At 20.2% G+C, this 23,670-nt stretch overlaps 13 protein-coding genes and 1 pseudogene across 13 annotated transcripts in view; 6 read left to right on the top strand and 8 right to left on the bottom strand.

Annotated features, from left to right (window-relative positions):
* DDB_G0269838 (hypothetical protein) overlaps nucleotides 1-383 on the bottom strand; it is a gene marked incomplete at both ends in the record, with an annotated part of 678 nt that extends 295 nt beyond the window's left edge. The window contains one exon of the mRNA XM_641237.1: nucleotides 1-383. This exon is cut by the window's left edge and continues 65 nt beyond it. Within this exon, the coding sequence (XP_646329.1) occupies nucleotides 1-383 (383 nt within the window).
* Nucleotides 384-1,223: 840 nt separating this feature from the next.
* Nucleotides 1,224-2,009, top strand: DDB_G0269836 (hypothetical protein; the record flags this gene model as incomplete). The annotated part of the gene is made up of 1 exon (XM_641236.1): nucleotides 1,224-2,009. One exon carries the CDS (start codon nucleotides 1,224-1,226, stop codon nucleotides 2,007-2,009), a length of 786 nt encoding a protein of 261 aa, XP_646328.1.
* A 525-nt stretch (nucleotides 2,010-2,534) lies between these two features.
* On the top strand, nucleotides 2,535-3,746 carry DDB_G0269834 (hypothetical protein; the record flags this gene model as incomplete). The annotated part of the gene is made up of 1 exon (XM_641235.1): nucleotides 2,535-3,746. The coding sequence occupies one exon, from the start codon at nucleotides 2,535-2,537 to the stop codon at nucleotides 3,744-3,746; it is 1,212 nt and encodes a 403-aa protein (XP_646327.1).
* A 144-nt stretch (nucleotides 3,747-3,890) lies between these two features.
* DDB_G0269832 (hypothetical protein) lies at nucleotides 3,891-4,712 on the bottom strand (the record flags this gene model as incomplete). The annotated part of the gene is made up of 1 exon (XM_641234.1): nucleotides 3,891-4,712. The coding sequence occupies one exon, from the start codon at nucleotides 4,710-4,712 to the stop codon at nucleotides 3,891-3,893; it is 822 nt and encodes a 273-aa protein (XP_646326.1).
* A 285-nt stretch (nucleotides 4,713-4,997) lies between these two features.
* DDB_G0269830 (hypothetical protein) lies at nucleotides 4,998-6,602 on the top strand (the record flags this gene model as incomplete). The annotated part of the gene is made up of 2 exons (XM_641233.1): nucleotides 4,998-6,135; nucleotides 6,250-6,602. 2 exons carry the CDS (start codon nucleotides 4,998-5,000, stop codon nucleotides 6,600-6,602), a joined length of 1,491 nt encoding a protein of 496 aa, XP_646325.1.
* A 240-nt stretch (nucleotides 6,603-6,842) lies between these two features.
* DDB_G0269828 (Sjogrens syndrome scleroderma autoantigen 1 family protein) lies at nucleotides 6,843-8,099 on the bottom strand (the record flags this gene model as incomplete). The annotated part of the gene is made up of 1 exon (XM_641232.1): nucleotides 6,843-8,099. The coding sequence occupies one exon, from the start codon at nucleotides 8,097-8,099 to the stop codon at nucleotides 6,843-6,845; it is 1,257 nt and encodes a 418-aa protein (XP_646324.1).
* A 269-nt stretch (nucleotides 8,100-8,368) lies between these two features.
* On the bottom strand, nucleotides 8,369-9,409 carry fbp (D-fructose-1,6-bisphosphate 1-phosphohydrolase; the record flags this gene model as incomplete). The annotated part of the gene is made up of 1 exon (XM_641231.1): nucleotides 8,369-9,409. One exon carries the CDS (start codon nucleotides 9,407-9,409, stop codon nucleotides 8,369-8,371), a length of 1,041 nt encoding a protein of 346 aa, XP_646323.1.
* Nucleotides 9,410-10,396: 987 nt separating this feature from the next.
* On the top strand, nucleotides 10,397-14,848 carry DDB_G0269826 (hypothetical protein; the record flags this gene model as incomplete). Its single annotated transcript, XM_641230.1, has 3 exons — nucleotides 10,397-11,904; nucleotides 12,009-13,457; nucleotides 14,161-14,848. The coding sequence occupies 3 exons, from the start codon at nucleotides 10,397-10,399 to the stop codon at nucleotides 14,846-14,848; spliced, it is 3,645 nt and encodes a 1,214-aa protein (XP_646322.1).
* A 1,212-nt stretch (nucleotides 14,849-16,060) lies between these two features.
* acbA (acyl-CoA binding protein) lies at nucleotides 16,061-16,560 on the bottom strand (the record flags this gene model as incomplete). Its single annotated transcript, XM_641229.1, has 3 exons — nucleotides 16,061-16,156; nucleotides 16,264-16,413; nucleotides 16,552-16,560. The coding sequence occupies 3 exons, from the start codon at nucleotides 16,558-16,560 to the stop codon at nucleotides 16,061-16,063; spliced, it is 255 nt and encodes an 84-aa protein (XP_646321.1).
* Nucleotides 16,561-17,424: 864 nt separating this feature from the next.
* Nucleotides 17,425-18,897, bottom strand: DDB_G0269824 (hypothetical protein; the record flags this gene model as incomplete). Its single annotated transcript, XM_641228.1, has 2 exons — nucleotides 17,425-18,529; nucleotides 18,662-18,897. 2 exons carry the CDS (start codon nucleotides 18,895-18,897, stop codon nucleotides 17,425-17,427), a joined length of 1,341 nt encoding a protein of 446 aa, XP_646320.1.
* A 442-nt stretch (nucleotides 18,898-19,339) lies between these two features.
* mhisS (histidine-tRNA ligase) lies at nucleotides 19,340-20,845 on the top strand (the record flags this gene model as incomplete). Its single annotated transcript, XM_641227.1, has 1 exon — nucleotides 19,340-20,845. One exon carries the CDS (start codon nucleotides 19,340-19,342, stop codon nucleotides 20,843-20,845), a length of 1,506 nt encoding a protein of 501 aa, XP_646319.1.
* A 177-nt stretch (nucleotides 20,846-21,022) lies between these two features.
* DDB_G0269820 (hssA/2C/7E family protein) lies at nucleotides 21,023-21,384 on the bottom strand (the record flags this gene model as incomplete). The annotated part of the gene is made up of 2 exons (XM_641226.1): nucleotides 21,023-21,285; nucleotides 21,372-21,384. The coding sequence occupies 2 exons, from the start codon at nucleotides 21,382-21,384 to the stop codon at nucleotides 21,023-21,025; spliced, it is 276 nt and encodes a 91-aa protein (XP_646318.1).
* A 990-nt stretch (nucleotides 21,385-22,374) lies between these two features.
* DDB_G0270656 lies at nucleotides 22,375-22,620 on the bottom strand (annotated as a pseudogene; the record flags this gene model as incomplete).
* Nucleotides 22,621-23,038: 418 nt separating this feature from the next.
* On the top strand, nucleotides 23,039-23,400 carry DDB_G0269818 (hssA/2C/7E family protein; the record flags this gene model as incomplete). Its single annotated transcript, XM_641224.1, has 2 exons — nucleotides 23,039-23,051; nucleotides 23,138-23,400. The coding sequence occupies 2 exons, from the start codon at nucleotides 23,039-23,041 to the stop codon at nucleotides 23,398-23,400; spliced, it is 276 nt and encodes a 91-aa protein (XP_646316.1).
* Nucleotides 23,401-23,670: the final 270 nt, after the last annotated feature.

Here is a 23,670-nt window from a genome sequence, read left to right as displayed (position 1 = left end):
ATTTCGCATTGTAGTTTTATATTATCGTTATTATTATTATTAATATTATTATTAATATTATAATTATTATTATTATTTTTGTTGGTATTGTCATCATTTATATTAAAATTATTTAAAGGTTTATTTATTGGGCTTGATGGTACTGTACATGATGGTGATATTGAAGTAGTTGTTGGTTTTGTTATTATATTATTTTGTTGCTGCTGTTGTTGTTGCTGTAGTTGTTGTTGTAGTTGGTGATGCTGTTGTTGAGAATTTGTTAAAGTTGATGTTATTATTGGAGATATTGATGCTGCAGATTGACAAATTTGATCCATTGAAAAAGTGTTGGCTTTAATATGCTCATCTTTATTATTATTATAAAAATTAATATCGGACACCATTTTACTTTTTTTTTTTTTTTAATAGAAATATGAAAGGTTTTTAAAAACCACCAAATAAAAAATTGTTTTTAAACACACACACACACATATAAAAAAAATTATAAAATAATTATAAAAAAAAAAAAAATAAAAAGAAAAAAAAAAAAGGAAAAAAAAAAGGAAAAATTAAATTTAAAAAAAAAAAAAAAAGATTTAAAAATTTGTTTTTTTTTTTTTTCATCGAATTTGGAATTCATTTCAAGTTAAATAAAAAATTATTAACCTTTTTTGGAAATTATTTTTGATTTAAATTAATAAATAAAAAAAAAATAATTTAATAAAAAAAAAATAAAAAAAAATAATACCTAAAAAAAAAAAAAATATCAAAAAATAAAAGATATTTTTAAAAGAATCTTCCCTATTATTAGATTTGTTGTAAAAAAAAAAAAAAAATAAATAAAAAAAAAAATATCTATATATTTTATAATAAAAAAATGAGATAAATAATATAAATGTGACACAATCAATTTACACAAACCATTGTCAGGTCAAAAATTTTAAAATAAAAAAAAAAACAATACTATCTAATCTCAATTCAAAATATCCAAAAATTTCACCAATTGGTTAAACCATTTTTTTTTTTTTATTATTTTTTTTCCTTTCTCAAAAATTAAAAAAAAAACAAATCCATTTTTTTTTTTTTTTTTTTTATACTAAAAAAAAAAAACAAATCCATTTTTTTATTTTTTTTTTTTTTATACTAAAAAAAATTCCTTTAATTTATTCATTTAAATTTCTTTATAATATTAAATTTTTTTTTTTTTTTTTAATTAAAATTTTATTTATTTATTAAAAAATTAAATGGAAACTATTCCACCATCAAAAAATAATAATAATAAATCAAATTTAGATAAACCAATTTTTATAAAAACTTTACCTCATGAAAATAAACCAATATTAAGACCAAATAAAATTATTGGTAATAAATTTATACCATCAGAAGATTCAATATTTTTTTCAGAACCAAATGGAAAAGGAAAATTAAAAGTTAGATTAATCTCTGCCCAAAATTTAATGATTGAAGATGTTTGTACAAATTCATCAGATCCATATATAAAATTAAAATCAAGTAATGAATCATTTCAAGCTACAAAAGTAATTGATAGAAATTTAAATCCAATATGGGATGAAACTGTTTTTATCGATATTGAAAATGTAAATAATGAAATACTGATATTCGATGTATTTGATCATGATTTAGTTGGTAGTGATGATTTATTAGGATTTGTTGGTATTGATTTATCATTATTACCATATGGTGTTGAAATTGAAACAATTGAAAATTTATCATATGCTAAACATGGAACTATTAAAATCGCTTTAACTGCAATTGATTTTGGTTTAACAAATTTACCATCATCCTATAAAAAAGATTATTCAAATTGGAGAATTAATTTAAAAACTTTACAAAAGAATGATTTAACTCAAAAAATGAAAGAAGGTCCATACAATGGTAAAATTATACATCAAGATTTTAAAATTTGTAATGGTCATTTAAAAAGAAAAGAAACAAAAGGTGATGTTGCTTTAAAAATTGTTAGTTATCCTGTATTATTACCATTAATTGCTTTTAGTGATATTAAATAAATAAATAAATAAATAAAAAAATAAAAAAAAATAATTAATTAATTTCCAGTTTTTTTTTTTTTTTTTTTTCACATAAAATATAATTATATAAAAAAAAAAAAAAAAAAATTTTTTAAAATAAAATTACGCGCAGTGCATTGTTAAAAAAATATAAAAATAAAACAAATAAAATTTAAAAATTTAAAAAAAAAAAAAGAAATCTTAAGTAAATCCAATTTATAATAAATTAGTTAACATTAGTTAATATTTTCATTTTTATACCTAACGTGCAATTTTTTTTTTGCTCGAAAAAATAATAAAAATATTTTACGACACAAGATATTTTTTTTTTTTTAAATTATTTTTTTATTTTTTTTTTATTTATATTCCAAGGTCCCGTTTTTGCCTTTTTTTTTTTTTTTTTTTTTTTTTTTTTTTTTTTTTTTTTTTTTTTTTTTTTCACTGATCACCTTTTTTTATTTATTATTTTTTTTTTTTTTTTTTTTTTTTTTTTTTTTTTTGTTTAAAAAAACAAATTTTAAAAATATGAAATTAATTTCATTATTAAATTTTGTTTTATTATTATTAATATTAACTATAATAATAACAAAAACAAAAGCAATAAAATTTAATAAAGAATCACCAATTTTTGTAAATTTTATACCATTTAAAAATGGATTTAATTGTCAAAGTATAGTTAATGGTCTTGGATATTCAATTGCTTTAGATACATGTATTTCATTTGATGGTTATACAACATCATGGGAATTTTCATGGAATCAAAATACAGGATCAATTACTGGTACAAAATATAAGGGAGTTTGTAAAGCAAGCAATCGTAATTCAACATCACCTTATAGATATACAAATATGGGTTGTGATAAAGGGGGTGATATAATATTTAATCCAACTAGATTACCAACTCAAGTCTATGATTATAAAGTTCAAATTTCAACATCACCAATTTATCCAGCAAAAAGTTTATATCTTGTAACTCAAAGATTAGATAGTTGTTCTGGTACTGTGATTGCATATGAATTTTTAACCAATGAAACCGTTGCAATTGCACCTGGTAAAGTTGCATACACTTATTATTGTATGCCAAATGGTTTACCTGAAATGATGGATGATTCAAATGGTATAATTTTAAAAGGTGATTCTTGTGATATGTTTAGACCTTTTATTAATGGTTCTTCAGAATCTTCATATTCTGGAACTTCTGGTCAAAATGTTATTGATAAAAGTAAAGGTAAAAGTAAAGGAAATATTTATAATAATAATAATAATAATAATAATAATAATAATAATAAAATGGGTGGTGGTGGTGGTGGTTTTGGTAATGCACCATTAATTAATTTCAATGATTTAGTATTATTTGGTAGTGGTTCAGGTGATACTGCATCAGGTGTAACCACTGCTCAACCAACTACTGCAAATCCAACAAGTGCTGATTCAACTGGTGCTGATTCAACTGGAACTTACACTGGTGATAATCCAGATGGTGGTAGTTCAACAGGTAGTTCAACTGGTGACAATCCAGATAGTGGTAACCCAACAGGTACTTCAACTGGTAATCCAGATGATGGTGGTAGCTCAACAGGTACAAGTGGAGATTTGAGTGGTGGTACTACTCAATCTTCAACAAGTGGTGATACAGGTGGTAATAATTCAGGTGCTTCTTCAACTACTTCTCAAACTTCTGGTTCCTCAGAAACTCATGAAATTTTTCTAACAAATACTTGTTCATCTGCTCAATAAAATAAAAAATGTAAATTTAATTCAAATCTTGGAAAAAAAAAAATGTTAAACATTGGAAAAAAAAATAAAAAATTTAACATTTTTCAATATTTATTGTGATAAAATAAAATAAAATAAATAAAAAAAAAAAGAAAATTATTATTATTATTTAAATTGAGTTGGGTGGTGAGTAGCAATATAATTGATTGCTTTATGTTGTTCACGACTAACTATTCTTTCAACGATTTCACCATTACCATTCACAACTCTAGTACGACCACTATCTTCATCAAATACTTCTCTATACGAATTTTTCAACTTTTCATAATCTTCATCAGATATGGGTCCCATTTTTTTTTTATTATTATTGTTGTTGACTAAATTAGATGTGTTTGTTGCTGATGCTGCTGCTGCTGTTGTTGTTGTTGTTGTGGTTGTTGAAACTGTTGATGATGATTTTTTTGAATCTTTTTTTAATTTCTTTTTTAATTCTTTTTCTTCTTTTTTTTCTTTTTTTTCTTTTTTTCTTTTTCTCTTTTCTTCTTTCTTTTTCTTCTTTCTCTTTTTTCTTTCATTAGATGATGATGAAGATGAGGATGATGAAGATGAAGAGGATGATGAGGATGATGAAGACCTACTTCTATTTCTTTTATATTTTTTATATCTTTCTCTACTTTTACTTCTACTTCTACTTCTACCTCTATTTTTATCTCTATCTCTATATTTATTTTCATCTCTTTCAGTATTCCTTTTCTTATCTATTTCTAGATTATTTTTATCATGTTTAGTATTTATTCTATCTCTTTCTCTACTTTTACTTCTATCTCTGTATAATCTATGTCTATCAGATTCATGATATCTTTCTTTATCTATGCTTCTACTTCTACTTCTACTTCTATCTCTATATAATTTATGTCTATTTTCATATCTTTCTCTACTTCTACTATCACTTCTATCTCTATATCTATGACGATTAATATCTGTCATTTTTATGAAATAGATGAAAATTATTTATTTTTTTTTTCAAGGTTATTTTTATTTCTATAATTAAATTTTATTTAAATTTAATTTTTTTTTTTTTTGTTTTTATTTTTATTTTATTTTTATTTTTTATTTTTTTTTTCTAAAAAAACGAAAGAATCAAAATTTTTTTTTTTTTTTTTTTTTTTTTTTTTTTTTTTTATTTTTATTTCATTGCTTTTACTTGGTGATAAAAACTATTTTGTATATAAATTTTTATATTGTTTTTTTTTAAAAGAAAAAAAGAAGAAAATGGTTATCAAATCAAAGCCAATTAAAAAATTTGCATTAAAAAAAAAAACTGAAACCACATCACCAACTGAAGAAATTGTAAATAATAATAATAATAATAATAATAATAATGATAATGAAAATAATGAAGATTTAAAAGAAACTATATCACCAATAGTAACAAAATCAATTTTAAAAAAGAAAAAAATTGAAAAAGTTGAAAAAAAGAAAGTTATAATACAGACTGAAAAAAATCAAACTCAATTATTCAATAAAACTTTAAAAATTTCTGACAAACCATTAATTATTAAATCAATAAAAAAAGATCCAAAACCAACACCACCTTTATCTAAAAAACAAAAAGAAGAAGAAAAATTACAACAAGAAATTATAGAACCAGTAGTTGAAGAACTAATTAAATCTTCAAAGAAATTATCTGTAACTAAAAAAGAAAAACAAACTACACCAACTCCAACACCAACACCAACACCAATACCAATACCAACACCAACAACAACAGATAAAAAGAATAAAAAAACCAATAAAATTGAAAAACCAATTATTGAAGAGGAACCAATCATTCAAAAAGAAGAAGAACCAATTGTTGAAGAAGAACAAAAACCAAAAATTGTAAAAGAAAAAAAGAATAATAATAATAATAATAATAATAAAAAGAAACAAGTTGTTGAATCAGATTCATCATCATCAGATGATTCGTCATCAGATGAAGAAATAAGTCCAATTAAAAAGAAAGAAAAGAAAATAGAAAATACAATTAGTGGATTTACAATTTTACCAGTACAAATTGAAAATTCAACATTTAAAAAATATATATATATTAAAAAAGAAACTAATAAGAAATGGCCACAAAATAAAACTTTATTTGTTACAAATTTGCCAACTCATTGTCAAAGTTTAGAAGATGTTAAAAAATTATTTAAATATGATTTCATTGAATCTGTTCATTTCGGTCAACCAAATCTTAAAAATAATGATACTCAACAACAAACTGATGATTCATCACCAGAACAAATCGATGAATCTACAAAACATGTTGCTCATATCGTAATGAATGATCAAGATTCTTTAAAATTATTCTTAAAGAAATCACATTCTTTATCAATTCAACAACCATCTTTACCATTAAATGGTTTTAATTGTATGTAAAATTGTATTTAAAAATTATTTAAAATTTATAATTTATTATATATATGTGTAGAAACTAACTTTTTTTTTTATTTTTTTATTTTTTTTCTTTTTTATTATTTTTTAGATTTATTAAATCAATATAATTCAAAGATTATTGTAGATTATGATGAATTACAAACTAAATTAGATAATATTATGATTGATTATGATAAGAGAGTATTGGAAAGTAAGAAGAGATCAAAATTAAGAAATGTACCAGATGAAGAAGGTTTCATTACAGTTGGACCATCAAGTGCTAAAGTAATGACAGCTGAAGAAGTTAAAGCTTTAATGGAAAAGAAAGAAAAGAAGAATTTCTATGCCTTCCAACATAGACAAACTAAAAAGGATGAATTAGATGTTTTAAGACAAAAATTCGAAGAAGATAAACAAAGAATTTCTAAAGTTACTGCTGCAAGAAAATTCAAACCATATTAAATAATTATAATAATAATAATAATAATAATTAAAAAAAAAAAAATTTTAAAAGAAAAAAAAAAAAAAAAAGGAAAAAAAAAAAAACCCAAATAAATAAACAAATAAATAAATAAAAAAAAAAAAAAAAAAAAAAAAAAAAAAAAAACAAATAAATGGTTATTGGGTATCTTTTTTTTTTTTTTTAATTTTTTTTTTAATTTTCTTTTTTTTTGTTTTATTTTTTATTAGATGTCATTATTATTACATTGTCCAATGTTTTTTTAATTCTAATAAAGATGAAATTGTTGAGGTATATTCTCTAATTAATGAACAATAATGAATATTGTTGGTTGTAACTAATTGATTTTGAGCATCTTTTAATTTTTCGAAAAGTATTGATAATGTATTGTCAGTGAAATCTGGTAATTCTTGGATTTCATCATTTAAAATTGAACTATTATTATTAACAGAGGATGTTGACAAAAATGATTGATTATTACTACTATTATTTAATTTTTGTGGAGTTGTACCAGTCATTCTTTGTTTCTTTTGGTCTGGTTCTGGATATGGTGGTGAGAATGTACTATTATTTGTTAATGTATTTTTAATTGGTGTAATATTTTCAACAATTATTGGTGTATTTGTTGATCTAATTAAATTTTGTTGTGGTTGTTGTGGTTGTTGTGGTTGTTGTGGTTGTTGTGGTTGTTGTTGTAGTTCTTTAATTTGTTGTTTTTCTATTATTGGATTTGTTTTATTATTTGGGGTGGTTGTTGTTGTTGTTGTTGTAGTAGTTGAAGTTGGCGATGTTGTTGGTGATTCAGTAGAAGTAGTTAAAGGTAATTTTTGAATTAAATCATCAATTTCTAAACCAGACATTTTACAAGAAACACAATAAAATTTCTTTTCTCTATCTTTCATTAAAGGTACACCATAACATTCATTATTTGGGCAACTATCTGAAAGAAGTGACCAACCTTTTAATAGAAATTCACCCATTTTTGAACTAAATTCATCAGATTTTTTTAATCTTTTTTCAATTGCTATTTTTTCCTCCTCTGTCAATGGTGTATCATCTTCATCATAATCATCAAAATAATCATCATCATAATATTTCATATCAATTTGTTTTGTATCATTTTTAATAGTTGTTGTTGTTGCGTGTTGTGGTTGTAGTTGTGGTTTAGTTATATTTGTAATAGTTGTAGTTGTTGGAATTGGTGTTGAAGTATTTGAAGAAGATGGTGTAGTTGTTGTTGAGGAAGAAGAAGAAGAAGAAGAAGAAGAAGAAGAAGAAGAAGTATTTGAAGGTGTTGATTTTTTTTCATCTAAAATTTCACCATTTTCATCTCTTTTCAATTTTCTTTCACATGATACACATAAAATTATATTATCTTTTTTATTTTCTACCAATGGAACAATTTTACAATCTTTACAAACATTATTTAACATTGACCATCCCATTAATAACTTTTTACCAAGTAATAATGTAATATCTTTATCGTTATTATGTGTCATTTTTAAAAGTTTGAAATATGAAAAAAAAAAAAAAAAAAAATAAAAATAATAAAAAATAAAAAAAAAAATATTTATAAAAATGAAAATATTAAAAACGAAACTTTGGGAATAATAAAAAATAAAAATAAAAAATAAAAAAAAATAATTATTTTTAAAAATAGATTTTAATTTTAATTTTATTTTTATTTTTATTTTTAAAAATAGATTTTATTTTTATTTTTTATTTTTTATTTTTTTTTTACATTTTATTATTTATTATTTATTATTTATTAATTATCTTTTTCATGTTGTGAAGTAGTACTATGATTATGATTAAATTTCTTTTGAAAAGCTAAAAGTTCATCTATACAAGCTGGAGAACCCATGAAAACTGGTACTCTTTCATGAATTGATTTTGGAATCATGTCAAGACAAGGTGAAGAACCATTAGTTGATTTACCAGCTGCTTGTTCCATAATGAAAGAGAGTGGAGCAACTTCGTAGAGATATCTTAATTTACCATTTGGAGATTTGGTATCACCTGGATACATAAAGATACCACCATAGAGGAGAGTACGATGAATATCAGAGACCATACTACCAATGTATCTTGAAGAGTAAGGAGCACGACCATCAGCACCAGATTTAATAGCTTTAACGTATTCTTGGGTGGCTTTATCCCAAAAGACTGAATTACCTTCATTGATTGAATAGATTGAACCTTTGGTACGAATTCTCATTTCGACATGAGTTAAAACAAATTCACCAATATGGTTATCCAAAGTGAAGCCATAGACACCTTGGCCAAATGTCAATACCAACATGGTGGCACTGCCATAGAGGGCATAGCCGGCAGCAGTCATGTCACGACCCTTTCTAAGTACATCATCGTTTGAATAGTTGTGATCCTTTGATGCCTTTGGCCAAATTGAAAAGATCGAGCCAACAGAGACATTACAATCTAAATTACTTGAGCCATCTAATGGATCGAATGCAACAACATATTTACCTGCTTGTGATTGTGATACTGGAATGATTGAATCTTCTTCCTCTGATACCATGCAAAATACTTCACGCGTTGATTTTAATGCCATCTTGAAGGCATCGTTTGCAATGACATCTAATTTCTTTACATCTTCACTATGAACATTGGTTATACCTGCTAAACCGAAATTACTTTCAAAACCTGCTCTCTTTATTGCATTATTTGTAATTTTACATGCCAATGCTATACCTGAGAATAAATTTGCCATTTCTAATTTATTCTCCATATTCTTATGAGTATCTGATAATAACCATCTATGTAATGTAATTAAATTATTTGATGACATTTTAATTTTTTTTTTTTTTTTTTTTTTTTTAAAATATATATATATTTAAATTGATAGTTATAAAATAATTTTAAATTAAAGGGTTAAGTAGTATTTTTAAAAATGATTTGAGGAAAAAAAAAAAAAAAAAAAAAAAAAAAAAAAATAGGGTGGATAAAAAAAAAAAAAAATTTAATAAAAAAAAAAAAAATAAAAAAAAAAAAAAAAAATAAAAATCACAAAATCACATAACAAAAATTGGAATATTAAAAATTGTAAATTTCCATTTTGCCGGAATAAAATTTTTTTTTTTTTTTTTTTTTAAAAAGAAATTTCGGGAATAAAAATAACCCTTCGTTGGTTTCGTGAATAAAATATATTTGTTCTCATATTCATCATTTAATTTTTATTAATTAATATAAAAAGGTGATTATGTTGTGATTAAATTTTTTGGTTTAAAGGGTTTTTATTTTTTATTAATATTAAAAAAAAAAAAAAAAATTTTAAAAAAAAAAAAAAAAAAAAAAAAAAAAAAAAAAAAATTATTAGGATCTGTAATAAATAAATAAAAAGTTTTAAATAAATAAAAAAAAAAAAAAAAAAAACATTGTTTTAAAAAAAAAAAATCTTTAGAAATTTTAAAAAATAAATATATAAAATAAATATATAAATAAAATTAAAAATCTTTTAAAAATGTAAATAAAAAAAAAAAATTATATTTTTTTTAAATAAAAAAAAAAAAAAAAAAAAAAAATATTTATTCCTTTTTTAGATTTTGTAAAAATCTTTTAAATTTCGCTTTGGTTTTTATTTTTTAAATTCAGTTATGTTTTGATATCTAAAAAAAAAAAATTAAAAAAAAATTAAAAAAAAGAAAATAAAAGAAAATATAAAAAAAAATTTTTTATTTCATTTTTTTTTATAATAAATAAATTTTTATAATAATAAAATTAATTAATTAATTTACAAATAATAAAATTCAAAAAATAAAAAAAAAAAATAAAAAAAATGGAACAATATCAAAAAATAATAAAAAATTATTTAAATGAACAACTAGGAATTAATAGTAATAATAATAATAATTTAAAAAAAGAAAAATCAATAAATCAAAAAAATCAACAACAACAAGAAGAACTTCAATTTGAAATTGAAAATATACCACCATCACCACCTTCATCACCAATTATTCAAATGTCACAAGAATTTATTGAAAATTCATTTGCAGAAGATAATGAGGAAGAAGAAGAAATTATAATAATTATGACCAATTCAAATTCAAGTGAAGATAATGAAATTAATGAAAAATTAAAAGGATTGAATAGTGTTTGCAGTGGTGGTGGTGATTTTAAACATCGGGTTATTGTTGATAATTTAGTGGTTTCATTTGAAATGGATGAAAAACATAAAAATCAATTGAAATTAGTTCAACAAAGATATAATAAAGCTAAACAAGTATTTGAAATACTTTTAAAGCAATCAAATCAATATTTACAACAACCTCAAAAATCAATTAAAGAAAGAAATGAAAAAATTAAATCAATTCTAACTCAATTTGAATATGAACAATACATTCAATCACCATTTAATTTCTTTGGTTTAGTTTCACCAAAAGTTGGTGTTGATAAGGGTAGTTTAGAATATCTTTCAGAGAATTATTCACAATTCTCTTTAATCACAATGGGTTATCCATTACAATTTTTAAAATCTTCACTTTGTAAATTTAATAATCGTATTCCACATTTATTTAAAGTTTCCCAATATGATCGTTCAACTAAAACTTTTCAAATTTTAAGAAATTTAATTAAAAAAAATAACCTATACTTTGAAATGTATTTTAATTCAATTTGTTTAATTAATAGAAATATTTTATCATTAAATCAAAATAATTTTAATAATAATTTAAATAATAATTTAAATAATAATAATAATAATATTAATAATGAAAATATTAATAATGATAATAATAATAATGAATTAATTAATAATAATGAAGAAAATAATGAAGAGAATAAAATTAAATTTAGTGTAAATTTAATTAGAAAAAATAAAAATAAACAAATAACATTTTGTAAATTAGTAATACCACAACCAAATTCAATCGAAAAATATTCAGTGATTTGTTTTGAAGGAAAAGAAAATGATATGGTTTCAAGTAGAATAGAATATTCTTCACAAGATATTTTAGATTCAATTAATAATTTTAAAAAGAAATTTTTTAATAAAACTGGTTTAAATTTTAATTTTAATTTAAATAATAATTTAAATAATAATAATAGTAATAATTTAAATAATAATAATAATAATAATAATAATAATTCAAATAATAATAATAATAATGAAAATGATGAAATAAAAAAACAATTATTAGAATTATTTCCATTATCAAAAAAAGAAAAAAGAGATAAAAAATTAAATCCATATCAATATAAAATAGTTGATAATAATTGGCCATTAAAAAATAAAATTCCAAATTTAAAAAATATTATTTTTTCAGTAATAAGAGAATTAATGTTAATGTAAGTTTTAATTTATTTTATATAAAATAAAAAAATCAAAAAAATAAATAATAATAATTTATTAATTTATTAATTTTTTTATTTCATTTTATTAATTAATTTAGTAATTCAAATTATTTAAATGAATATTTAATTAAATTACCAATTGATTTAATTGAAGATTTAATAAAAAATTGTAAAAGAGATAAAACACCAAATGGATTTTATTGTTTAAAAATATTAGTTGATAAAATTCAAGAAATTAAATATTTTAAAAATGTTTCAATTAAATTACCATCAATTGATAAAATGATAATTTCATCAAATCAACATAATAGTTGGTTTTCATTTTTATATGAAAAATCAATTTCTCAAGATATTTTTAATTTACAATATAGTCAAGATTTTATGATAAATGTTTATGAAAATTTAGATTTATTCATTTTAAAAGAATGGCCATTTAAAGAACAAATTATTAATATTATTAAAAAAGAGAATTCCCAAAACTATTATTGTCAAGGTAATGGTAATGGTAATGGTAATGATTGTAAGATTGATCAAGATATATCAATTGGAAAACCATCAATTGTTAATAAAATTGAATTTTTAAAATTATTTAATCAAGAATCAAACTATAGACTTTTAAATAATTACGGATTCAATTGGTCAAATACAGTTATATCTGGTAATTTTATAACAATGTGTTTATTGGGTGAAAAATATAAATCAAATTTTCAAGATACTGAAATTGATATATTTTTTTATGGTTTAGAAAAAGATGAAATTATTAATAGAATTCAAAATTTTATTAAATTTTTAAAACTCTCAAATCAATGGAACCAATATTCAATTTGTAAAACTTTATCAGGTTCAATAGTATTATCAAAACATTATCCTTTTAGACATTTAAAATTCCATTTAGAACCGTATGTTAATAAGAATCATATTTTGGTTTGTTGTGATATTCATTCAAATGGTTTCATATTTGATGGTGAAAATATTCAAACTCTATTCAACTCTATCCAATCAATCAATTATAGATGTGATTTCCTTTCAAAAGAAAGTTGGATGTTAAATGGCGATATTAGATATCAAAGAAGAATACTTAAAAATATTTCAAAAGGTTTTAAATTAATTTCTTTTGATTTAAAATTTTTTAAAGAAAATTTTAATTTTAATAATAATCAAGAAAATCAAGAAAATGGTAATAATAATAATAATGGTAATGATGGTAATGGTGATGATGATGATGATGATGATGATTTACAATTTAGTTCACATACAAATCATTCTGGGTTAGCATTAATAGTATCTTGTCAAAAAAATGATGATGTTGTTTTATTTATAAAATCTTCAATTTTACCAATACCATATGGAAAAGATATAAATAAGGAAAGATTTGAAGAAATGATTAATGATCATTCTTTAATATCACGTTATCAATCAATCAATGAAACTTATTTAGAATTAATTAAAAAATATCCTTTACAATATCCAAATAATAGAAAATATACAACTCTTTCTTCAAATATGTTTCCATTTATTAATATTCAACCAAGATTTACTTTTGATATGTAAAAATAAATAAAAAGATTAAAAAACAAATAAAAAAAATAAATAAAATAAAAAATAAAAAAATAAAAAAATTGTTTTAAAAATAGATTATTCTAAAAAGTGTGTGTCCCCCAACCAATTAATTTTTTTTATAAAAAAGGTAAAAAAATAAAGAAAAAAAAATAAAATAATTAAAAAAAAACTGAAATCAAGTGGTGTATGTATGTGTGGTTGTAGGGGTATAATTTTTAATTGTTTAATAAAAATTAAAATAAAAAATAAAAAAAATAAAAAAAAAAAAATAAAAAAATAAAATAAAAAAAAAAAATATAAACCATTCATTAAATTAATTCTTATATTTTTTTCTTATTTTATTTATTTTTTTTTTTTTTTAAATTTAATTTTAAAAAAAAAAAAAAAAAAAAAAAAAGAATTTTTAATTAACAAAAAATAATAAAAAAATAAAATGCAAAAATTAAAAAAAGATATAATTACAATATTATTATTTGTAGGCTCTTTTATTTTATTTTCAATTTCATTACAATGTATGTGATAAAAAAAAAAAAAAAAAAAAATTAAATTTTTAAAAAATTAAATAAAGTTTTAATAGTTTTAATTCCAATATGGAAAAATAAAATAAAATAAAATAAAAAATTAAAAAATTAAAAAATTAGCATATTGGTATAAAATTAAATTTTCAGATAATGAGATTTATTATTTTAGATATACAAATATTGAAATTGAAAATTATATAATTGGAAACCAATCATCATCAGTTGATATACCACCACAGCAAGAACAACAAACATCTAAATGGTCAACATCATATTTACTATCTTTAAGATCATATAAAAAATCAAATGATTATTCATCAACATTTATAAAGGATATTGGGTATGACAAAGCAATTGATACCCAAGATGTTTTTTTAATATGTTTAACATGTTCAATAGTATCATTATGTTGTAATTTTGTAATATTAATATTACAATTAATAAATTTAAAAGTTAAAAGTAAACACAATGCATTCTTAATGTGTATTCTATCAAAAGTTGTTGGTTTCATTTGTTTAGTATTCAATATTGGTTCTGTATTATATCTATTATCATTTAGACAATATTTCGATAAAGAATGTAATTTATTAGGAAACTGTTTAATTACACCTCAAAATAGTTCAAGTAGTAGTAGTAGTAGTAGTAGCACTAGTGTCAATGATGATCAAGATAGTATTGGTTATAATGCAAATAGTGCATTGGAATTTATTGGTTCAACTGATACAACTTATTATAGACCACATTTAGGTTGGTTATTAAATGCAATTGCTTTCTTTTTTATAGTTGGTGGTATCTCATTTCTATTTATACCAAAAGATAAAAAGAATAAACAAAATAAATATCAACTCATTGTTTAACTTTTATCACATTACTAAATAAACAATATTGTTAACTATATATTTGTAAATAAAATTTTTAAACTAGTTTAGAAAATATTAAATCTTGGTTTATTTTTTTTTCCAGTTTTAAAAACATCCTTCAAATTTCATTTTTTTTTTTTTTTTTTTTTTTATCATTTCTTTTTCATTTTTTTTTCAAACAATGATTTAATATATAAATTTACAAAAACTATTATTAAGCAAATTTTATTGTTCTTTTTTAAACTATATATCATTTTTTTCATTATATATTTATAATTTTTATTTTATTTTTTTGGTTGTTTAATTTTTTTTTTTTTTCATTAATTGTTGAGAAGATATTTTTTATTTAAGCAGAAATTTCCGACCTTTTTTGCCACATTACAAAAAAGCGAAATTCTTTTGTTATTCTTTTTTTTTTTATAATTCCAAATGTTTTAATTTTTATATAGAATATGAGCGAGCTAAAACTATAAATTTATTTTGATAGAGTTATAAAAAAAGGAAAATATTTTTAATTTTTTTTTTTTTTTTTTTTTTTTTTATATATCAAAAAATGACCAATTTCAAAATGATTTAAAATTTATTTATTATTATTATTATTTTTCAGACTATTTTCGAAAATGAAATAGAATTAAGAGGATATATGATAATATTTGTTATTATTTTTTTTTTAGATATTAATTATTCAAAAAAAAAAAAAAAAAAATTCTTTAAAATCATATGCCATTGTTTTTAAAAAAAATGAAAAAAAAATAAAAACAATTTGTTGTGAACTAATAAAAATAAATAAAAAATAATAATAATAATAATAATATGGCGGTTGGTGGCTAATTCTTTGAAGACATTCCAAGGTTTATACCATTTTATAAAAAAAGTAAAGTTATTTTTGGAAATCCTATTTGCAGTAGAATTGTTCTATTTATATCAAAAAAACACTTGGCCTTTGCCTCGACTTATACAGCCCAAAGGTTCACAAATATTGCAGTCACCATCGGTTCCTTGCTTATATAAGCCATAAAGGCCACTTAATATTGATATGATATCCACCAGTATTTCCAGTCTTGTTTAAATATTTAGGGATAATTAAAAAAAAAAAAAAATAGAATGGTCTTTTTTTAAATACATTTATAAAAACAATAAAGTATTCTTTTATTTTATTATATTTTAATTGTAAAAACAATTAGACTATTATAATAGATTTAGAATAACTTAAGCGTATTTGGTGGCTAATTGTTCATAGAGAGCAACGTATTTAGCTTTGGCATCTTCTTTTGAGGTACCTTTGAGAGCATTCCAAGCGTTATACTATATTTTATAAAAATAAAAAATAAAAAAAAAGGGAAAGTTAGTATGAAAATCCTTGTTTTCAGTTTGCAGTAGAATTGCTCCATTTATATCAAAAAAACACTTGCCTTGGCCTTTGCCTCAACTTGTACGGCCCATGGCTCGCTAATATTGCAGTCACCATCGGTTCCTTGCTTATATAAGCCATAAAGGCTTAATAATTCATCATTTGATGGTTTCTTGGTGAATTCTTTAACTTTTTGAGCAGCTTCTTCAAACTAATCATATAAATTTAAAAAAAAAAAATATTTTCTAGTATTAATATTTTTTCATTTATTTCTTTTATAATATTCTGAATAATAATAATAATTAAATATTTTTTAAAAAAAAAGGTTGGTTATATTATTACTACATACGGTTGTCATTTTTTTTTTTAATTATATATATATATGATTTTGGAGTAAGTAAAATAAAATGAAAAAAAAAAAAAATTAGATTTTTCTCATTGAAATTTAAAAAAAAAAAAAATAAAAAATAAAAAAAAAATAAAAAAAAATTTTTTAATAAAATTTCAAAAATGAATTTCTATGGACGAAAATAATTATTATCGTCATGTTATTCTGTTTACAATCATTTTTTTTTTTTTTTTTTTATTTGAAACTAAATTTTTTTTTTTTTTTTTTTTTACATTATTAATTTTTATTAAAATATCCATAATGATTATTAATTTTTATATTTTAAATTATGATAATAATCATATTTTATCCTAGTTTTTATTTTATTGTATTATTTTTCATATTTTTGTGTGTTTGTTAATTTTATAAAATAAAAAAAATAAAAATAAAAATAAAAAATTAAAAATAAAAAAATATAAAATCTTATCATTATGACCGAGACTCCTAATGGAGATTAATTTGTTTTACTTAATTATTTAGTTTTAATATGAAAATAAAAAAAAAAAAAAAATTTCTAAATAAAATTAAAATCTTATTAGATTTAATAATATTAATAAAAACATTCAAATTTTAAACAAAATAAAAAAGAAAAAAAATTTATTTCCCATTCATTTTTTATAATTGTTTTTTTTTTTTGTTTTGAAAAACAACTAGAATAAAATTTATAAAAAAATGGATTTTTTATGAAAAAAAAAAAAAAAAAACTAAAGATAAATAAACAAAATAAATAAAACAAAATCAAAGTCATAAAAAAAAACTTTTTCTATTCAAAAATTTCTATCTTTTTTTTTTTATTTTTATTATTTTTATAATTTTTATATTTTTTTAAATTTACTATTTTTTTAAAAGGTTATCTTTAGTATAATCGATAAATGAATTTAAAACATTTGTAATGTCTTTAAAAGTGATAGAAGGTAAAGAAGAAAGAGAATGAGCGAGTTTATTTGTGATGATGGTGGAAACATGAGAATAAGATCTTGTAAAAAATAGTGAATAATTAAAATCTACCATATTTACAAATATTGATCTACCCATTTTAATACCAAAACCAGCCGCTACTGATATGAATAATGGTACAAGTACATAATGTTTAACCTCTAATATACAATCTAAAATATGACCATTCATTCCTTTTTTAAAAGGTACAGCTCTATTTTCTGATTCATTATTAATTTCACCATCTTCTCCATATTCTAAATTTTCTTGAATTTGATCATTATCTTGTTCATAATTTTCTTGATTACCATCTTGTTCTTCTTCTTCTCCTTGTAATTGTTGTTGTTGTTGTTGTTGCTGTTGCTGTTGTTGTTGTCTTAGTTTTAATTGGTGTTGCTGTTGTTGTTGTTGTAATCTTTGTTGTTGTTCAATTAAAAGTTGTTGTTGTTGATATAAGAATTGTTGATGTTGAAGGTATTGAAATTGATATTGATAATTATTTTTTTCATTTTCATTTTCATCAATGAATTGATTTGATGAATTTGATGATGATGAATTGTTTAAATTATCATTATTATTATTATTATTATTATTATTATTATTATTATTATTATTATTATTATTATTATTATTTTTATTATAATTATTAATATTATTATTATTATTATTATTATTATTATTATTATTATTATTATTATTATGATTATGATTATTATTATTATGATTATTATTATTAATATTGTAAAAAATATTATTATTATTATTATGGTTATTATAATTATTATTATTATTATTAATAATATTACCATTATTATCATAATAAGAAAGATCATCAGAAGGGAAACCATCCTCATTACTACCATTTTCACTAGCATTACCAGGTGGAATTCTATTTTGTAAGAAATATTCTGATAATTGTATTAAACAATCTAATACTAATTCTGGTTTTTCATTCTTCTCTAAATCATTAATATTGAATAATGATTCTGGTGGTAAATATAATCTGTAAATATATATATATATTTTTTTTTTTTTTTTTTTTTTTTTTTTTTTTTTTTTTTTTGAAATATTAAAATTAAAATTGAATATGTATTTATTTTTATTTTATTTTTAAAAAAAAAAAAAAAAAACCTACCTGCATTTCTTTAAAAATAAATTTATATTCTCTGTTCTTTTAAATGGTGAAACAGGTACAACATTGCTATAATGAATATAATCGATTCTATCATGAAAACTATTCATTATTTTACAAAGTAATCTACCATCTCTAATTGCATCAAAAACATTAACATCACCAAGATTAATACCCAATATAAATTCTATCCATATTTTTACTGATCTTTGTTTATTTAATAAAATTTCATAATCCATTCTTTTTTTTATTTTTTTTATTTATTTTTATTAATTATTAATTATTAATTATTAATTATTATTTTTAAAATAAAATAAAATAAAATAATATTTTAAAAAAAAAAAAAAAAAAAAGTGAAAAAAAAGAGAGAGGAAAAAAAAAAAAATATTTACATGATGGGTGTTGATATTTTTCCTTTTTCTTTTTTTATTTTTTTTATTTTTTTTTAAAAAAAAAAAAATGGGATTTTTTTTTTTTTTTTTAAAAATTAATTTTTTAATTTTTTTTTTTTTTTTGGTAAAACTAAACAAATAAAAAACAGATAACATTAAAATTTTTATTTTATATATTAATTTATTTTAAAATTATAATTTTAGATTGATTTTGGATTTTCAACCCCTTTTTTTTTTGACTATTTATAAAAAAAAAAAAAAAAAAATTGGAAAAAAAAAAAAAAAAAAAATGTTAAAAACATCAAATTTAATTTCGTCATTATTACATAACAATTTAAAAAATACATCAATATTACGAAATAAAAGTATTTTTTATTATTCAACAAATAGTAATAATAATAATAATAATAATAATAATAATAATAATAATAATAATAATAATAAAAATATCAATTTACAAAATATAAAGGGAACATATGATTTATTTCCAAATGAACAAAGAATTCATAAATTTATATTTGATGTTGGAAGAGGTGTTGCAGAAAGATATGGATTTAAAGAAATTAGTACACCAATAATAGAACCATTTGAATTATTTAATAGATCAGTTGGTGAAAGTTCAGATATTGTAATGAAAGAGATGTTTAAATTTAAAGATTATTCAAATGAGTCATCATCGCCACCATCAATGATATGTTTAAGACCAGAAGGTACAGCAGGAGTAATACGTGCAATTATTAATCAATCATCAACCAATCATTTAACACCAGCTCAAAGATACTATTATCAAGGACCAATGTTTAGATATGAAAGACCACAAAGAGGTAGACAAAGACAATTTCATCAATTGGGTGTAGAGTTAATTGGTGATCAACATCCAAGATCAGATGTTGAAATCATTGATATGGCCATGAATTTCATAGAGAGACTTGGTATTAATAAATCTGATACTCTCTTGAAAATCAATTCATTAGGTGATACTGATTCAATTAAAGTTTACAATGAAACATTAAAACGATTCTATAATGATAATGTTAATAAGCTATCACCAATCTCTATAAAAAGATTAGAGAGAGGTAATTCATTACGTATTTTAGATTCAAAAGAAAGACAAGATATTGAATTAAATAAATTGGCACCATCAATTCAAGATAGTTTATCAATACAATGTAAAGATCGTTTTAATAATGTTTTAAAAGGTTTAGATTGTTTAGGTATTTCATATGAAATTGATAAATCTTTAGTTAGAGGTTTAGATTATTATAGACATACAATATTTGAAATTCAAATAATTGATAATAATCAAAATAATAAAGGACAAAGACAACAACAGCAACAACAACAAGGATTAGCAATATTAGGTGGTGGTAGGTATGATGGTTTAGCAAATCAATTAGGATATAAATATAAAGAAATATTACCATCAATTGGTTGGGCATCTGGTATTGAAAGAATGGTATTGTTTTTAGATCAATCTAAAATTCCAAATTCAATTAGACCAATTGGTATAGCGATAACTGATTCATCACTTTCAGAGAATGCTTTTAAACTTTGTTCAAATCTTAGAAGAAATGGTTGGTCTTCAACATTGTCAACTTTTAATTTAGAGGATGAAAACCTTTCAAAACAATTAAAAAAATTTAAAAATAATCCTTCTTTTGTAATCATTTTAGCACCTTCTGAATATTCTAATAATACTGTTATCATTAAAAATATGGATGACACAACTCAATCAATTATACCATTAAATGAAATTGATAATTTTTTAGAAAATAATAAAGTTTTAAAAAATTAATTAAATATTTTTTTAATATTTAATTATTATTATTATTATTAAAAAGTTTATAATAATAAAAATAATAAAATTTAAAAAAAAATAAAAAATAAAGAAAGAATAAAAAAAAACAGTTTAACTTTTTATTTATTATTATTTTTAATTATCAATATTATTATTATTATTAATTAGAGTAAATTAACAACATCTACGATGACGACGACGACCAATATCGATGTCAAGGTTAATGATATTTGTGTTTGAACCTCCACTACAACCACCATTAAAACCACCAATACCATCCAATCCATTAAAACCACTCCATCCACCTAAACCACTACCACCACAACCACCATCAAAACATGCAATTGAATTATTGTTACTATCAATTCCATCAAGATTAGAGGCACTAATTGAACTTCCCATTGAACCAGTAGAATTTGAAATTGATGAAATTGATTCTATTATTTTTTTATAATTTTATCATTAGTTATTATTCATAATCAAAAAAAAAAAAAAAAAAAAGTGAGAAAGAAATAATATTTACTAAAAATTGCCATTTTTTTGTTTTTACTTGTTTATTTTTTTAAAAAATGATTTTTTTTTTATTTTTTTTTTTAATTTTTTATTCCAATTTAAATAGTTAATTAAATTATTTAATTAATTTATTTTAAAATAAAATAAAATTTTAATTGATAGGAATTTCCATAATTAAATAAATAGATTTGTAAAACAACTTTTTTTATATTATTTCATTTTATTTTATTTTTTTTTTTTTTTGCAAAATTAAAAAACTATAAATTTATAATTTTGTTACTTATTAATTAGAACAAATAAAAACAAATAAAAACAAAGAAAAACAAAGAAAAACAAAGAAAAACAAAGAAAAACAAAAAAAAACAATAAATATCAAGAAAATGTCAATTTTTTGTAAATATTATAAACTTTAAATTTTACAAACTATTTTAAATAATAATTTTACAAATTCATCTGGATCAACATCAAGTTCAATCCCCACCAGTAGTTATAATGGATCAATTTTCAATGATAATTCAACACATGTTCTGGTGATGGTTTGGGAGGATGTGACTTTGATATTGGATGTAGTCGTCATCATAATGTTGTTAATTTTTTCTAATCAATAAAATAATAATATTAACTATCTTTTTATTTTCATTTTAAAGATCTATCAATACATTAATTTTATTTTTTTTTTAAAGTTTTTTCTTATTTTTTTTCTTTTTTTTCTTTTTCTTCTTTTTTTATTTAATATAATTACAAAATATTGATTTAATTCCAAGTTTAAAAATAAAATAAAATATTTCAGATATTAAAAAATGTTTGAAATCTCTTAGGTTTATTTTTTATTTTTATTTTTTTTTTTTATTTTTTTATTTTTTAAAAAATCATCTTATTTTAAAAATAGAGAATAAAGACATTCAATGAATAAAATACAAGAAAATGTAGGTAAAAATTAAAAAAATATTTTATTTTTTGTTTTTTTTTTAAAAAAAATAAAAAACTTTTGTATATTTATAATAATTTAAATTTTAAGAGGAAACTAACAGCATCTACGACGACGACATAAATCAATATCAATATTAATGATATTTGTGTTTGAACCTCCACAACCACCTCAACCACCATTAAAACCACCAATACCACCCATACCACTCCATCTACCTGAACCACTACCACAACCACCATCAAAACATGCAATTGAATTATTGTTACTAGCAAATCCATCAGGATTAGAGGTACCAATTGAACTTCCCATTGAACCAGTAGAATTTGAAATTAATGAAATTAGTTCTATAATGTAAGTAAAAGCAATGTTAATTTAAAAAAAAAGAATGAATTAATATTTACTAAAAATTGCCATTTATTTGTATTGATTTTTAAAAACTTTTTTTTTTTAAAAAATGATTTTATTTTTTATTTTTTATTATTTTTTATTATTTTTTAAATATAAATAGTTTATTAAATTGTTTGATTAATTTATCAATAAAATAACAAAATCTTTGTTTTTAAAAATTAAATTTATATATTTTAAAAAAAGTTGTTTTTGTAAATAATGGAAATTCCTATCATTTAAATTTTTTTTTTTTTTTTTTAATATAATTTAATCAAACAATTTAATTAACTATTTATATTTTAAAAATTATAAAATTATAAAAAATAAAACCAAAACATTTTAAAAAACAACAAATAACAATGGCAATTTTTAGTAAATATTAATTCTTATTTTTTATTTATTTTTTTATTTTTTTATTTTACAACAACTAATCATTTACCACTATTATAATATAACAGAATCAATTTCATCAATTTCAAATTCAACTAGTGCAATGGGAAGTTCAAATAGTACCTCTAATCGTAATGGATTCACTAGTAATGATAATTCAATTGCATATTTTGATGGTGGTTGTGGTGGTAGTGGTTTAGGTGGATGGGGTGGTTTAAGTGGATGGGGTGGTGATGGTGGTTTTAATGGTGGTTGTAGTGGAGGTTCAAACACAAATATCATTAACCTTGACATTGATATTGGTCGTCGTCGTCATCGTAGATGTTGTTAAATTTAAAACAAAACTAAAATCAATTTAAAAAAAAAAAAAAAAAAAATTAAATTAAATAAATAAATAAATTTAATCTAAATAAATAGTAATTTTTAGTAAATAATAATTTTTTTTTATTATTACTTTAATTTTTTCTCCTTATTTGAAGATTGATTGATTTTTCTTTTGAGTTTCTAAACTATAAAGATTGATAGCAATATCAGCAAATTAATTATTTTTTTCTTCATGTCGAAATATAAAGATAAATTTCGGTTTTTGAAGAAATTATTT

This window comes from Dictyostelium discoideum (genome assembly GCF_000004695.1).
Source record: "Dictyostelium discoideum AX4 chromosome 1 chromosome, whole genome shotgun sequence".
In the NCBI taxonomy this organism is placed as follows: Eukaryota; Evosea; class Eumycetozoa; order Dictyosteliales; family Dictyosteliaceae; genus Dictyostelium; species Dictyostelium discoideum.
The sequence above is the reverse complement of the archived record's forward strand: the minus strand, read 5'-3'. Positions and strand labels throughout refer to the sequence as shown.